The 16044-nt window shown below is 39.6% G+C and overlaps 1 protein-coding gene across 1 annotated transcript in view; it reads left to right on the top strand.

The window, feature by feature from the left end:
* Positions 1-9083: 9083 nt before the first annotated feature.
* LOC150079079 (ileal sodium/bile acid cotransporter-like) overlaps positions 9084-16044 on the top strand; it is a 74708-nt gene continuing 67747 nt past the window's right edge. Inside the window, exon 1 of the mRNA XM_090382623.1 lies at positions 9084-10200. Within this exon, the coding sequence (XP_090238749.1) occupies positions 9481-10200 (720 nt within the window). The 5' untranslated portion in view covers positions 9084-9480. The remainder of the gene's footprint in view (positions 10201-16044) is intronic.

A 16044-nucleotide genomic window follows, 5' to 3' on the forward strand; every position in this document is an offset into this window, starting at 1 on the left:
GTCAGTAAATTATACGAGAGGCTGCTCCATATGCGGATGCAGAACCCCTACGAAAGGGCAGACCTGGCAGTTAAAAATCAGTTTAGCTTTAAGCCAGCTCCTCCACAGCAGATGCCCTTGGAGACCTGCTTAGGAAAGCCCAAGAGTGCAGGAAAAAATATCTATTAGTCATTTCAGTCGATTTCGCCGGGGGGTTCGACTCACTTTGGTGTCCAGATTGAGAGAAGCTGCAGTACCCTCAACTTATACAAAGTAATGGAAGTGCCTTTCAGGCAGAAGAGTGGAAATAAATACAAATTATCAAAAAATCACAAGAAACGTACATAGGGGCTGCCGCAGGGGGTCTGTCTTGGGGCCTCTCCTTTGGAACATGGTCCTGGACGAATTCCTGTGCCAGGATCTGGGGCTGGCCGAGGCCCAGGTCTTTCCGGACTATCTGATTGTTACTATTGAGGCGAATTCCAGAGTCCAACTGGAAAACATCGGTAATCAAAAGCAATGCAGAAATTACAATACTGGGCCACAAAAAACAGCTAAAAATTGCACAGACGAAAACCTTATCCATTCTGCTGAAAGGAACCCTTCAAGTACGGCGTCCGCCCCAAATAAAAATAAATGGCCTGACCATCAAACTCACCAACCAAATGAAGTAATTAGGAGTTATCTTAGATAATACCCCACCTAAAATACATAAGAATGAAAATAAGAAGATACTCAGCCCTAGTCGCCAGAATTACGAGGAAAGACTGAGAATTGAAAAAACGAACCCTAATACTATATTATAAGTCAACCTTCATCCCAGCAATAACTTACCAGCTGCAGTATGGTACACCAAAACATCACTAGTAACCAACAAGAAAATTCTGGACATGACACATAGGACCAGTCTATTAACAACCACACGAGCTTGTTGCACGGTAAGCACACCTGCACTGCAGGTGCTTGCTGGCGCGCTTCCTCTGGATTTCGAAGCTGTGAAATTCCCTTCTACTTTTGACTCTCTCTCTCTCTCTCTCTCTCTCTCTCTCTCTCTCTCTCTCTCTCTCTCTCTCTCTCTCTCTCTCTCTCTCTCTCTCTCTCTCTCTCTCTCTCTCTCTCTCTGGGTAACTCGGGACATTTTTTTTGTTTTTTTGGCTGGTGCAGAATAAGTGTCTCGGGCTTCATGCACCATATAGATAATGATAATAATAATAAAGCAGGACTACTCTACCTACACTCAAAGGGAGTGGCCGCAAATCATCAGGACTTCACAATCACCCAGCAAACAGTCAAAAAACGACTACAGACCTACCTTCTTCGGGAGTGGCAGCAAAGATGGACAGAGACGACAGAGGGCGTGATCACTCGTAAATTCTTTCCAGGACTGAACAAAATAAACCCAAAGCAACCAGGCTAGTTCTTCCCGGGCTTTCGCCTGACCTCGTTACTTACAGGACATGGACCCTTCAACCAGAAACTGTTCAGCTTTGGCCTCACCGATGCCCAAAATTGCACGTGCAAGGAGGTCGAAAACTGGAACCACCTGCTTTACGACTGCCCGCAATACGAAGGTCTCAGATGCACCCTCATCACGAAAATCCATTACCTCCATAAAGGATTTGAACATCACTTCACTCACACAGAAGAGGGGTACCGAGCGCTTTCAAAGTACGCACAGGACCTCTTCGCAAGGAGAAAGGTGTTAATTGCCATACATCTAGACTGATAGTACCGCATCATAAACAAATCGCAGGCAGAGAAACCACAGAGACAACGCCTGGAAAAGAAAACGGGAAGAACAAGAAAGGAAAGACAAAGAAAAGAGAATGAAGGGGAAAGCAAAAAAGAAAAGGAGGAAAGGGAAATAAAAAAAAACAAAACAAGGACGGTGCTTGCCCTGTTCTTGTTTTTTTTTTGGACGGGACTTTCCTCATGAAAAATAAGGCATGTCCTTATTTTTCATGGGGAAGGCCCATTCCTTAATTCAAGTTGGGATGCAACCTGAATTAAATGGACAGGAATAGAGAACAAACCGCAGCCTACCCGCCAAAAGCTTTACGCGGCCTGAAGAGGGCACTCTAGCCCCCTTCACCTTTAACACCGTACTTCTCGGGGCGATGATTCTCTCGTCCCTCCACCCTCATTTCTATTCTGGTAGGGAATGGGCATGCCCCACTGAAACTTGGGGCTGTCTTCCCTATTGGCCCCATACTTCTGTCTTTCACCCTCTCTACGTTCGCACTAGCGAAGCCCCACACACATCCAAAATACCTTCGCCACGTCCCAGCTTATCAACTCAAACATCAACAACTACGATTGATGCTGGTATGCGTATGTATATGGACGTTGTGTGTATATATGTTTTTTTTTTTTTTTTAGGAGCATTAGCAACTAAGGCCATATTGCTCAGGGGATATGCGGTGGTCATTCCCTGACCTTTCCGTATCCTCCGTATTTGGTGGCTCACGGGCTCGAACCCCGGTCTAATCAAGAAGCATGTGCTACGCACTGCTGCTCTTGCCCACCTGGCTACGGAGGCGCCGTGTATATATGTACATACGTCTGTGTGTGTGTGTGTGTGTGTGTGTGCGCGCGCGCGCGCACACACACACACACACACACACACACACACACATAAAAATAAATCGATCAGCCAAAACATTATGACCAACGAGTAGTTACGCAAATCGAAGCAACTGCAGGTGAATTACGGCGCGTGCTTAGGTCAGGACACGGTATAAAAACACCTGATATTGAGCTCCGTTAATCGGTGTTACTCATTAACGGAGGTCAGTTTCAGATGGAAGAGGCTTAAGCAAGTTTGACAAAAGCCAAATTGTAATGGCCAGACGACTGGATCAGAGCATGGTCAGTTTCAGATGGAAGAGGCTTAAGCAAGTTTGACAAAAGCCAAATTGTAATGGCCAGACGACTGGATCAGAGCATATCTTCGTCTATCGACCACTTTCTTCTGTTTTCCTACGCCCCCAGTCTTCCGCCTTCCCTCCCAGCACTTTCTCCTTACACAGTGTATTGCCCCATGAGTACAAATTTAAATAACATCAAATTTCCTGCCCAACCATTTAGGCTCTTAAAGTTTATCATTTTAGCGTACAACCCCGTCTGGCGTTTCTAATAACTACTTACTAAAAACAAAACCAACCGCGATCATTTTTTCTTTACTTTTACTTTACTTAGGTCCTAGCCACCGAAATCTCAGGAAAATAGGTGGCAGGACCTGCCAGAGTAATATATTGACAACTGGCACACCTGGCTAGACTCCCAATGGCGAAGTATGGAAACGCTGGGTCCCACTAGGGGGCCCGGCGGCTAATAATAGACGAACAATAGGCACAGCATACTACACAACACATGATCCACACACTTGAATCTCTGGCTTTGACAGCGTACTGTCCTCGATACAATGAACATACGCGGAGGTGGGAGAAGTCCCTGGTGCCCTTAGATCCGAAAATACTTCATACTGATTTTGGGGGTCACCTACTCTGTCCACCCTATACCTCTGTCTCTCCCCCCCCTCCCCAACTAGCGTTCAACCCATGTTAAAATTAGCCTTACGCTCAAAATTCTTAATTCTACACTGTAAAACTTAAAACTCCTTTGGCTTGACCCAAACTCTAGTGGGACCCTTTTTTTTTTTTTTTTTTTTTTTTTTTTTTTTTAGGTTGTAGCCACTGAAATCTCAGGAAACTAGGCTATAAAATCTGCCAGAGTACTATATAAAAATACTGGTGTACCTGACTAGTGTGGGAAACGGTGGGTCCCATTAAGGACCCAAAGGCTAAAAGATCAGAAGAAGAACAGTACATGACACTACACTTTACAATATCCAATACACTTTTAAATCTCTGGCCATGACAGTATACTGTAATTATATAATATCGGTGTGGATACACCATAGATAAATCTTAAGAAACTACGATGGTAGTTTCTTAAGATTGTGGGAGGCATCATTTGCTCTGTATCTCATATTGTGCTCTTCCTTCACAACGAGTTACCATAGTATTGCACTACCTCGAATAAGTACGCTTCACTGATAGAGAAGACTATAGTTATTTATTCTCGGTGAATTCCACCACCCAGACGTCACCGTTCACAGCTATTGGCCTATCATCGGTGGGTGGCCAGCTACCATGGTATTGCAAACTTGACAACCCAGTTGTGCAGATAATCACACAATATAAGAGATGCCAAAAGATTTATATGATAATATTTAAAAATAACTAAACGCACAAGGCATAATACATTAAGAATAAGAGTTTAATATCTATATAATATCGGTGTGGATACACCATAGATAACTCTTAAGAAACTACGATGGTAGTGTGGGAGGCATCATTTGTTCTGTATATCATATTGTGCTCTTCCTTCACAACGAGTTGAAATGGTATTGCACTACCTCGAATAAGTAACGCTTCACTAATAGAGAAGACTATTGTTGCTTATTCTCAGAAGTACCACCACCCAGACAGCACCGTTTCAAAAGCCTTTATCTCATGGCTATTCTCAACCTCTTGTTGTTTGGCATTACAAGGATACAAAATGGGATGACCTGCGAGGTTTCTTTTCTTCAATGTTTGGCATTACAAGGATACAAAATGGGATGACCTGCGAGGTTTCTTTTCTTCTTTTCCTTGGTCGGATGACTGTTTCAAAACTTCTGATGTAACGTTTGCTCAGATCGTGTCAGCGAAATTATTTCTTGTAGGAATGCAATCCTTTATCCCACACTCCACTTTAAAATCTCGTCCTTTATCTAAACCTTGGTTTTCCAATAAATATGCTAAGTCTGTTCAAAAGAAGAATGTTGCATATCGTAATTGGCTTGTTTCCAATTCTTCAGTTTCATTTTCTGACTACATCAAAGCTCGCAACAATTGTAAACAGTTATTAATCAGTCCAAAATAGATTTTGAACAGGCTAAGAGTAGAAAAAACTTGCTTGTTGCCCTAATAGTAGTCGAGGATTCTGGTCTCTTGTCAAAGCTATTGGCAGCAACTTTTGCCCATCCCTGTTCCCACCTCTGAAAAAACCAGTTGGTTCTGTTGTCACTTCAGCCAAGGATAAAGCTAACCTGCTAGCATCCCATTTTTTCTTCCAACTCATGTATTAATGATCTTGGTAAAACACTGCCCACCATTCCCAACACGCTCCATTCAATGCCTGCTGTGGTCTTCCGTCAAAAGGATGTCAGAATGATTTTGACGAATCTTGATGCTAAGAAAGCTCCCGGTCCTGATGGTATTTCTTCACTTGTTCTCAAAACCTGTGCTCCTGAACACTCCTGTTCCTTGCCGGCTTTTTTCGCTTTCTTATTCCAAAGGTGTTTTTCCTTCTGTTTGAAAATTTGCTCATATGCAGCCAGTTCCTAAAAGGGGTGACAAATCCCTCCCATCCAATTATCGTTCCATTGCAATTACTTCTATTCTTTCTAAAGTAAGGCAGAAATCAATTAACCGCCAACTCTTAAATTATCTAGAAACCCTCAGTCTGATCAACGATCGCCAGTATGGATTCCATCAGTGTCGATCCACTGGTGATATTCTGGCTTATGTTATTCATTTATGGACAAATTCAATAGAAGAGTTCGGTAAAACACAAGTAGTTGCTTTTGACATCTCAAAGTCTTTTGATCGTGTTTGGCATAAAGGTTGCTAAACAAGCTTCCATCTTATAGTTTGCCAACTGTTTTTTGTAATTGGTTATCCAGTTTTCTCTCTGACCGCTCACTGAAGGTGATGGTAGATAGCTCTCTGTCTTCTAACTTGGGGGACACTAATGCTGGTGTCCCCCAAGGTTCAGTTCTTTCCCCCACTCTTTTCCTCTTGTATATTAATTACCTTCTTCCATTGACAGGAAATCCTATCCATAGTTTTGCCGATGATAGCACATTGCATTCCACTTTGAGAAACCTTGCCCTGCTCAATCAGCTTCAACTTCTCTAATATCTGCTACCAATTCCTTAAATGTCGATATCCCGGTAATTCTCCAGTGGGGCAAAGACAACTTAATCGATTTCAATCCTTCAAAAACTCAGTCCTGTCTTATATCTCACAAAAAGGATTCTTCTGCTCCTATGCTTATCTTTGGAGACATTCCGATTTCTAGGCATGATGATATATCTCTCTTGGGGATTACCCTGACTTCTATTGTCTCTTGGCGCAAGCACATTACAAATATTGCTTCCTCTACATCTAAAAAGCTTGGTTTTCTCTTTTGCTCTGGGCGTTACTTTTCTTCCAAACAGCTGTTCACTCTGCACAAATCGAAAATCCGCCCTACCATGGAATATTGTTCCTACATCTTGGGCGGTGTCCCCAAAACATCTCTCAGGCTCCTAGATTCCATTCAGAAGAGGGCAGTTAGGTTAATTAATGATTCATCTCTAACAGAGTCTCTCCATTCGTTGTCTCATAGATGTACTGTTTCTGCTGCATGCCGTTTCTACAGATACTTCCATGGTCACTGTTCTTCTAAATTGGCTTCTATAATTCCCGCTGTCTCTTTTAAAACAGTCCGAACAGCCAACATCCACTTACTGTCAAACTTCAAACTCACAGAATCAAGTTTTCATCTTCCTCGTTTATTCATTCAACTGCTGTTTTCTGGAACAATCTTCCTTCATACGTATTTCCTGAAAATTATAACCTTCAGAAGTTCAAGTCTAATGTCAACAAATTTCTTCTTTCGTCTTCTCAACCTCCAGCTCAAGCACGGTACTAAGTACTATAGGTTCTAATACCTCTCGTGTTTGGAGTTTTCAAGGTGAAAAAAATGATTTATCGAAAGATAGCCTGTGGAGATAGGGAGGTCATAATCACTCTGCATAAGACAATTGTAAGACCACATTTGGAATACTGTGTTTAAGTATGGACATCTCATCTGAAAAAAAGACACTGAGCTTCTTGAAAGAGTCCAAACACGCGCAACACAAATGATGAGATCGTCAAAAGGAACCGTACGAGGTAAGATTCCAAGTATGTGGGCTACAGAGCTTGGCAACCAGGCACCTCAGAAGTGACTTAATTGAAGTTTAAGGCTCTGAGAAGGATTAATAAAAAGAATTAAGGTGGAATTTTCACTTTTAAAAAGAATTACAAGACTAGGGATCATAAATTCAAAAACACCTCCTTATCTCTGCTAGCAAAGTTCCTGTATATCATTGACAAAATCCCATGAGCTGTCCTGGCAGCCTGTCTGAGGTGCCTGGTTGGCAAACTCTGTAGCCCACATTTTCCACTACTCTGAATTCAGTATCACACAGTTGTTACGTTAATCTGGGATTACTACTACTATTCGTATGCAGTATCTTGAATTTGTCAATGTTAAACTTCAACTGCCATTTCTCCCTCGCCTGCCTAATTTTTTTTGATCTTCTTACAGTACATTTGTATTCACAAAATTGACAGATTGGATATATTTTTACAAATGTGTATCAAGCATCGTTAATAATACCAAAACAGAATCTGTCTAGAATTGCAAATGGCCTTCCGTAAGGAATATATATATATATATATATATTGGAATTATGTCTAATGACAATTAGATTTAAATATTAAAGTTTTAAATAGCGTAAATGAGGGTATTAGCTCCTACGTTAATGCTATTGTACAGTGACAATTTAGACATTATACGTGTATGGGTTATACATATACTTTACTTTTTAAATTATGGTACTACTTGGGAGCATCAGGTTTGTAGTGATCCCAACCAACCCTAAAAAGTAATAATGAATAAATAAGTTATATATATATATATATATACTCAAACTCTTATCATTTTTCCAAAAATGGTAAGATTGATATTGATATTTATTAGTTAAAGCGGTCCCAGCCAACCAATGGCAACCCCACTGTCGGTTACACATAATTTAGAAGTACTCTTATATACTCCCTTTCCTGTTTGCCCAAGTACAGAGAGGGAAAAAACCTGCCATGACCAAAAAAGATTGATATGAACAAACTGAAAATAATCAAATTACATAAAAAAATAAATATACATATAATTAAATTTCAGACGAAGTCCAAACTTCAGTGGAAAGAGCTACATCTGTTCACAGTCTGTTGGAAAGTCAGAAGCGCCAGGAGCTGCCGAGAACAGAAATGCCAGCACAAGGAGCTGGAGTTGCAATGGATATAGCAGACTCAAGCCTCCACGATTTCACAGAACTTTAGGTAATTCGGCACTACACCATACCACATTACAAATCCAAGGCTTCCAGATACAGAAGTCTTCCGCCTAAGAAATATTGCAGTTGCAAAGGCTTGGAAAGCCAAGAAAGAAGTTCGCCTGTTTATCAACTAGAAATGTCTCGCAGCCTTCTGCCATAAGATTGAGATTACTAACCCGAGATAACAATTCAATTCATAGATCGTTGTACATAATGTTCCCATGATTCTCTTTCGCCACAATAGCAATTAGATCTTTCAGTAATTCCTAAATCATGCAATTTTGCATTAATCGAACCATGACCAGTCAATAAGAACATAGCTTGTAAGTTTGGGGCAAACCATTTGAATTTTATCGAGGCTAAAAAAAAAAAAAAAAAAAGCTAAGAGTTTGAGTTCGTCTTATCAGATTCTCCTCAGCTGTATTACTTCTAGAGTCCATTAGGAAGGAAACGGGCCAGCACGTTGAGAACCGCTGACCAAGTAATATTTCGTGCTGCCACCCACCCGCTGATTAGTCATTCAGGTACAGTATAAGATTTCTCCAAAGGTTTTACACTTTTCAGTTTGTTACTGAGAGTAACGAGAAACAGTGTTTAAAACTATTATTCAGTAAGTCAAGTCTTTCCTCCTACACATTTAAACTGAATACCTTTATTTTATTATTTTTTATTTACTTTTTTTTTTTTTTTTTTTTTGTAACTTTATCGTGGAGAGTTTCCTGTTCACACGACAGGAAAAGAGGTGCTTTCACGTGCAGTCTAGATACGCTACGAATGCCATGGCTGACGAAACAAGCACAGCTATCTGCTGCTGCACACAAAAAAAGTATGTCAAATGGCGCTCTCACTCAAGTTTCCTACCCACCCAAGCCGCGATAACGGTTGCTAATCATGCGATCACGTGACAGGCTGGTCGTGAATGATGCCAGTGTGTTCCCGCCACACGTTAAAGACAGTCGAAAGGTGAAAGTGAATGCCGAACACGGTCTGTGAGATGAGGGAACATTTAATAGGTGTAACTCGGTGCAGGCAGTCATATTTTCTAAAAAAGTTTTTGGGTGAAGGACGACAGAAATGACATAATTTGAGGAGCAGTGGCCTTGGGCTTAACGATCGTGACGTTGCGGATAGATCAGTCCGTTCAAAATATTACCAGGTATATATCATTAGTACTCTATTTGGAAATTGCTAACTGAGGAGGAGCTTCTTTCATCGCAAGGATAAGAAAAGGGATATTCGCGTTATCAAATTCTATCTATTCTTTTGCACGCTCGTTAAATTTTTGCAGAAGCCTTACCAAGTGAACAGACATGACACCGATTATCAACAAGTGTTTGTATTTAGTTTTCGCACTTTCACTGAATTTTCTAAAAGGAGAAACAGCCATCACGAAACCCACAAGGAAAGATTATGCTATAATTCCACAGGTTCACTTTTATCCACAAATTTCACACGATTTAGTGGAAAACGAGGAAAAAACAGTTCTGTCTTGCATTATTTGGGAAAATGGCTCCATTAAGGAAACGGAAGACACGGCTAATGCTTCCATTCCTGCGTCATATCGAGTTGTGATACTGACCGAAAAACCTAACATTGTTTCTGTGTTTACCAATATTTCATCCTTCTGCATCCAGGAAGGACAGGACACTAATTTCACTTTTGCTGTTCGAGGAATTTTCTTAGGGTACTCTAAAGTTTACATCAACCTCATTCTAATGTCCGAAGACTGCGGAAATCAAGCGACTTATCAGAGTAATTATTACGCAACAAATATTCTCAGTGACCTGGGTGTGAATGCAGATCGCTTAAACTTGACATTTTCTGATAATTTCAGTTTTCAATACGAAGTGAGCGTGGTTCGAAGTCCTTCAGTATGGATAATTGTAATTACTGGATTTTTAGCTGCATTTATAACAATCAACTTCATCAACATGGGTATTCAACTGGACCTAAACTGCATACTCGATGCGCTGAAAAAACCTGTTGGACCATGTATTGGATTTCTCTGTCAGTTTGCTTTCATGCCGCTGGTAAGTATTATTCAACTCATATAATTTAATAACATTTTGCAATTTTCATTAAAAACGTGCAAAGATAGATTAAAAACGATGCCTTTACACTACGTACGTAGTTTAATTTTATGGGTTAACTGTGGTGTATTCTACACCGAAATTATATAGTTAATTTAAACCCATATGGAATTATGCCTTGTGCATTTATTATTATTATTATCTGTTTATTCCACAAAATGAAACCACCCCGGGACGGCAAAGTGCCAGGAGGGTGCTAGTTACATGTCAGGGTACAATATACTACGGGCAGTGGGTTACATATACTGAACACGTAGTCTCGTCCCGAAATATTATATACACATTTTATATTTAATACAGTATATACAGCATTTACACCTTAATGATTCTGTACATACATCATACAAATCATATATTTACAATTCAGTAATTCCATATATATATATATTATATATTATTATTACATATATATTATTACACAACTGTTAGGAAAGGTATATTTTACCAGGCAATAGCTTACCAAATTATATTATTGTTCCTAAAGCAGACAGTTTCACTTTTACTCACAATTCTTTGGTATGTTGTCACTTTGCAGACGATTCATATTTCGGTAAGTTTGTAAGAATCCTGGAAGATCTCTTTCCGGTATGTTGCATCCTCACAGAGGTTTTCGGCTTCTATGTGCAGAGAGTTAAATATTTTTGCTGCATTTGATGGGAAGAATCTTCGCAGGCTACTAAGATTGTTCAGGATTGGACGCAGTGGATGATTTACTCCTCCGCAACGTCTAGCAGTGGCACATGGTTTGACTAGAATATTATCCAAGGCTGGCGTATCCACTCTGTCTGTGAGCATTTGTGCGAGAGTGTGTATGTTCCTGTTAATTGTCCGTTGCATCCAGGGTATAATTAAGGTTTGAGTAGAGATGGCCCTTGAGATAGTAAAAGGGTGGCCAGAAACTCTGTTAAGCCATCGCAAGAACCAGTACTCGATCCCAAGGATGGACTTATAATGTGAATCTGGAGCTGAGGACCAGATTTGAGAGGCGTACATTGGAATTGGCAGGACACACTTTAAAATGTACCTGGTTGCTAGCCGAGGATCCCTAATTTCTACCAGTTCTAGTCTAGTAGCCCATAAAGCAGAGTATATTTTTGTCTTCATATGGGCGAAGTGTTGGGCAAAAATGAGTCTGTCATCCCACTTAAGACCCAGGTCCAGGTGAGAGTGCACTTCTGCCACACTAGACCCGTTCACAGAGATGGAGATGTCATTTTATTCTGCTTGTAAGTTCTGGTCATTTGGGCACACTTCTGTGCATTAATACGAAGCCGAATGCAATCCAGGTAGCTCTCAAACTCGGATTGTGCTATTCGCCATCTGATTCGTGGTCTTTGGGCGTGAAGAATTTCACATCATCAGAAAAAAATTGCTATACCGAGCAAGAAACGGCTCCAGGGCGTCCGCGAAGAGGGTAGCCGAAAGAACTCCTCACCCCAGTGGCACTCCTTGAGAGATGGTAAGCAAGATTGTAGCTTTTATTGCTTGACAGTGAGTTTTCTTTGTTCGAGCAGGCTGCTTATTATGTTTAACAAATTTCCTCTTATATTAAAATAATTCATTAAAATCCCAGTGAGGACTGGAATTGAGATGTTGTCGTAGGCCGCAGAGATATCCAAAAAAATAATATCAATTTGTTTTTTCTCATTTAGTGCTTTCTGCACGCGAAAAAGGATTCCGTAGCCGAGTGGTCATGCACACGGGTGCATAAGTACACGTGCCTTGAGTGACCGGGGTTCAAGCCCGTGACTGCTGAATACGGTGCTGTTTCTTGTATTCTGTCTATCTTGTGAACTCCTCTGACCGTTTGGCCGTCCCGGAGTATAAACAGAAACTATTTTTATTTCCAGTAAGTTTGTTATTGTTGGTCTTCCTGAAATGACTGAGTGCAAATGTGGTAGTCTATGGCTGAAGCAGTGCTTTTTCAAATACCTTCTGTGGGAAGGATTACAGACCAATTTCTTCTAACAGAAATTGGTCTGTAATCCTTAGCCAATTTTGGGTGTTTTATCTTTGGTATTGGGGTTACAATGTAATTTTTCCAAGATTGCGGGAGCACTCCTGATTTGATGATTTCCTGATAGATGTGTAGTAACAGATCTATTATAAATGGGCTACTTATTTTAAAGATGAACATTGGAAATTTAATTGGTCCAACAGTGGCCTTATTGGGCAGATCGTTGATTGCTTTCATTACGCTCTCTTTGGTGATTTGTATTTCACTCAAAGGATGTCTTGTTGGTTTCTCTCGTGTCGAATAGTTTCGCTTGTTTAAATCTTTCAGGAGGTCCAAAATTTTGTTCCTATTATCAGTAGTATCAATTTGATTCAGTCCAAAAGGGTTACCAAAAGTGTTATTAGCCCATTCCTGGAAAATGCATTCAGTCATATTCTCTGTGCTATTTCTATTCCTAGTAATTCTTTTTGCTTGTTTTAATTTGTTATGAACAACACTGCAATGTGTCTGTCATTTTGCTTTGATGAAATGTGCTCTTTCCTTCTTATAACGAACGTGATCGGCGGGATGACCCATTCTTTGCCATTTTCTATACAGCTTTTGCTTCCTAAGGAAACTTGCTTTCAGTTGTAGGTTGAACCATTCTTTTGTTCTCTCAGATATTTTGATTTCTTTTGCTGCTCCTTCCAATGCTGTTTGGTATAGCTTTTTCATTTCTAATGCTTCGTCTACTGGCTTTTCTTGTCCTGAAATAAAGATAGATTAAATAATTTTATCCCTAAATAATTAAGCAATGACTCGTATTTGATTAATTAAGAAACTTAGTTCTTTACATTTTACTTTTATTACAGTTAAAAGTACCGTAATTAGACTGCATTTATTTGTAATTTATTTACTCTATTTGAAGTATCCAACTTCACCTCGATACGGCAGTATATGGTGATAGTGGGGCAGATAAAAATAAGTAATAACATGTGGATAAAAAGTACATAGTAGAGTGGAATATACACAATAAATTAAAAAATAGTACAATATATATAATAAATATAATTAAATATATTATAAAATGATGATTGCCAGGGCTGCGGCACACATCACCTGGAGAACCTCTCCATCAGCTGGTAAGTTTTCTGAAAAAATGGCAGTTCTATAGGTCTTATTGGCACACAGTTGCTCTAAATCAGAGATTCCCAATGGGAGTCGATATTGGCCACCCCATGGGGGTAAATCGTCTTGAGAGAGGGGTAAAATGGGGTTCAACGAGCAAATTATATAATAATAATAATAAATATAAAGAATATAACAATATACAGTAGACTTTCGAAATAACGGCACTTTCGAGGATTCAAGGTGTCGTTATTTCGATTTTTCCATTATCTAGAAAGTTTTATTTTTAATGTATTTAACGCAGAAATAATGAGGCCAGATAAGAAATAGAGAGGTTAAGAATGCAATTTTATTAACTGCACATAAAAAAAAACCATAAAAATGTTGACGATCCAATGTTATATTCTGCCATACACTTCTGCTTACGCCCCGTTCTATTTTCTTTATTATATCAAGTTTAGTCTGCGCGGTAGCACGGTAGTATGGAAAAGGCAAGGGTTCGAATCCCGCCGAAGACGCGAGGAACTGTTATAGGCTTTTTTCACTGCGTGGCTGAGTTAGTGGGTCTCAGGCGTAGATAGCAAGGTCTCCCCCCCCCCAAGAAACTGGGGTTTTTCGTCCAGAAAAGCAGGCAACTCGACCAGAGAACACTCGCAATTTACAGGCACAATACACATGGGTATATGAATCAACATTCCGGGTGACCCTAATGTAATGGTTTGGATTATATCAAGTTTGTCGCTAAGCTTTAAGGTTGTTCGTCTTTTCTTCTCTGTATGAGTTTTATTAACTTTTGGAGCCATAGTGAGGGGTTTTTAATTTAAAATAAATGTGAAACAGCGATGTAATCCGTGATATCAGTACCGAATTCACTTTCAAAATGGCGAGCGTAAAAAAATACAGTTCACGTGATGCCGTTTTCTTTTTTTCGGCAGTGCAAGACATCTGCGCTGTATGTATAGAATCAGAGCTCAATGTGCCGTCTACTGTATATGATTTAAAAATATAACTATGAATATTGGCCTTTTTAATGAAGAAATATTCTAAATTGCAAACTATGCCAGAACCGCTTTTGTTAGCTTTTCCCAGATCTAGTGGAAGTTGGATTCAGCCATATTAATAATTTACTAAGAAAACCAAGAAACAGAGCTGAACATAGCAGAACGTGGGGATCAAAGGATCAAATTAAATAATTTTGACCTGGATACTGCACAGCTTATTGTAAACCATCAGCTATAACTGTCTCATTAACAAAATTAAAATGGCAAGTAATAAACCAAACAATTTTTATTATGTTTTTTGTCACTAAACTTACGTAATTGGTAAATAATTAAATGATTGTTATTTACCTATTTATTAAAATTATTTTATATCTTTTAATAAATAATTAACTATTATTAACAGATTTTTCTTATAATCTATCCGTTAAAATTAAAATGTATGCATTTTTTGAATGAGGAGTTTTTTGGATAGATGACGAAAAAATCGTTTTTTAAAGGGATCGACAGGTAGAAATGTTTGGGAACCCCTGCTCTAAATCAATGTTGTGCCCAACGGGGTTCACAAGATTTACCCTATTGGACGAGAACATCCGTTGTAGGCTTCTGAGCTGGTCATAGTTGGAGCTTAGCAGCATCGGCTCGATTCCGTGTGTTATCCTTTGGCTGCGAGAAAGAGAAATAATTTCAGAAAGGTTTGGTGCATCTATTCCGAATGTAAGCAGTTTTGCCAGGGCGATGATATTGGTTCTGATTATGATTAATTCCACTTAAAGGTAGTACATCAAATGCTTCTTGAGATTGTGAAAGGTTTTCCGAGTGTCCTGTTTAGCCACCTAACGATCCAGTATTATACTACGGAAGCTCTTGAGTGGAGTAGACGATGCGTAGAGTGCAACCGGAGAAAACACACTTCAGGCAATTTGGTGTTACGCGGCTTAGACGGTAAATACCGGTAATTTCTTGTTTTTGCTCTCCGGAGGGCTGCAAGGGTCGCCATCTAGTAGGACTGTGATGTTATTTTTAATCTTTTTGTTTGAAAACGTAACGTGGGAGAAGTTGCTGGGATTTATCTCTAAGCAGTAGCTGTGATCCGAAAAATCTAGCGTGTTGTGACCTGCGAGATATGTACGGCGTCTTGTACTCTCCTGAGGAGACAAACATCACGAGGTCGTCTGAATACGAAATAACCTTCTTATGCAGGGGCATGAAGGGGTCAAGGGCTGCCCCAAAAAAGAGATCCCGACAGAAAGTCTCCTTGGGGCACGCCTCTGTTTATGGCGTACTTGCAGAAACATAACTATGCAACGTGACTGTTATTTGTTAAATTTTTAATAAATTAAATTATTAAGCAATTTAATAAATTGTTATTATTTATCAGGTACTTATTTAATGCTTATTAATTACGTATAAAGTCTGTTTGCCATGAGCATTTAGCACCCAAATTATTTCTAACAAAAATTTAAACATGCTAGCTTTGTATTAGGACAAAAGCAGCATGCGCACGACTTCTAACAGAAACTGCTGACGTCATTGGTGCTTAAATATCATCAAACCCATTATAAGCAGTACCTCCGGAAGTATAACTATGCCACTGCAGTTGTGGTAAGGAGCACATGAACCTCAATTTTTATGTAGTACTCGATAATTATTATTATGTAGTACTCAATGGGATAGCTGTACTGACATTGTAGAAGCTATACGTTATCAAACAAAGTATTT

Source organism: Mastigoproctus giganteus, chromosome 10 (assembly GCF_048544385.1).
Source record: "Mastigoproctus giganteus isolate SK-2022 chromosome 10, ASM4854438v1, whole genome shotgun sequence".
Classification (NCBI taxonomy): domain Eukaryota; kingdom Metazoa; phylum Arthropoda; class Arachnida; order Uropygi; family Thelyphonidae; genus Mastigoproctus; species Mastigoproctus giganteus.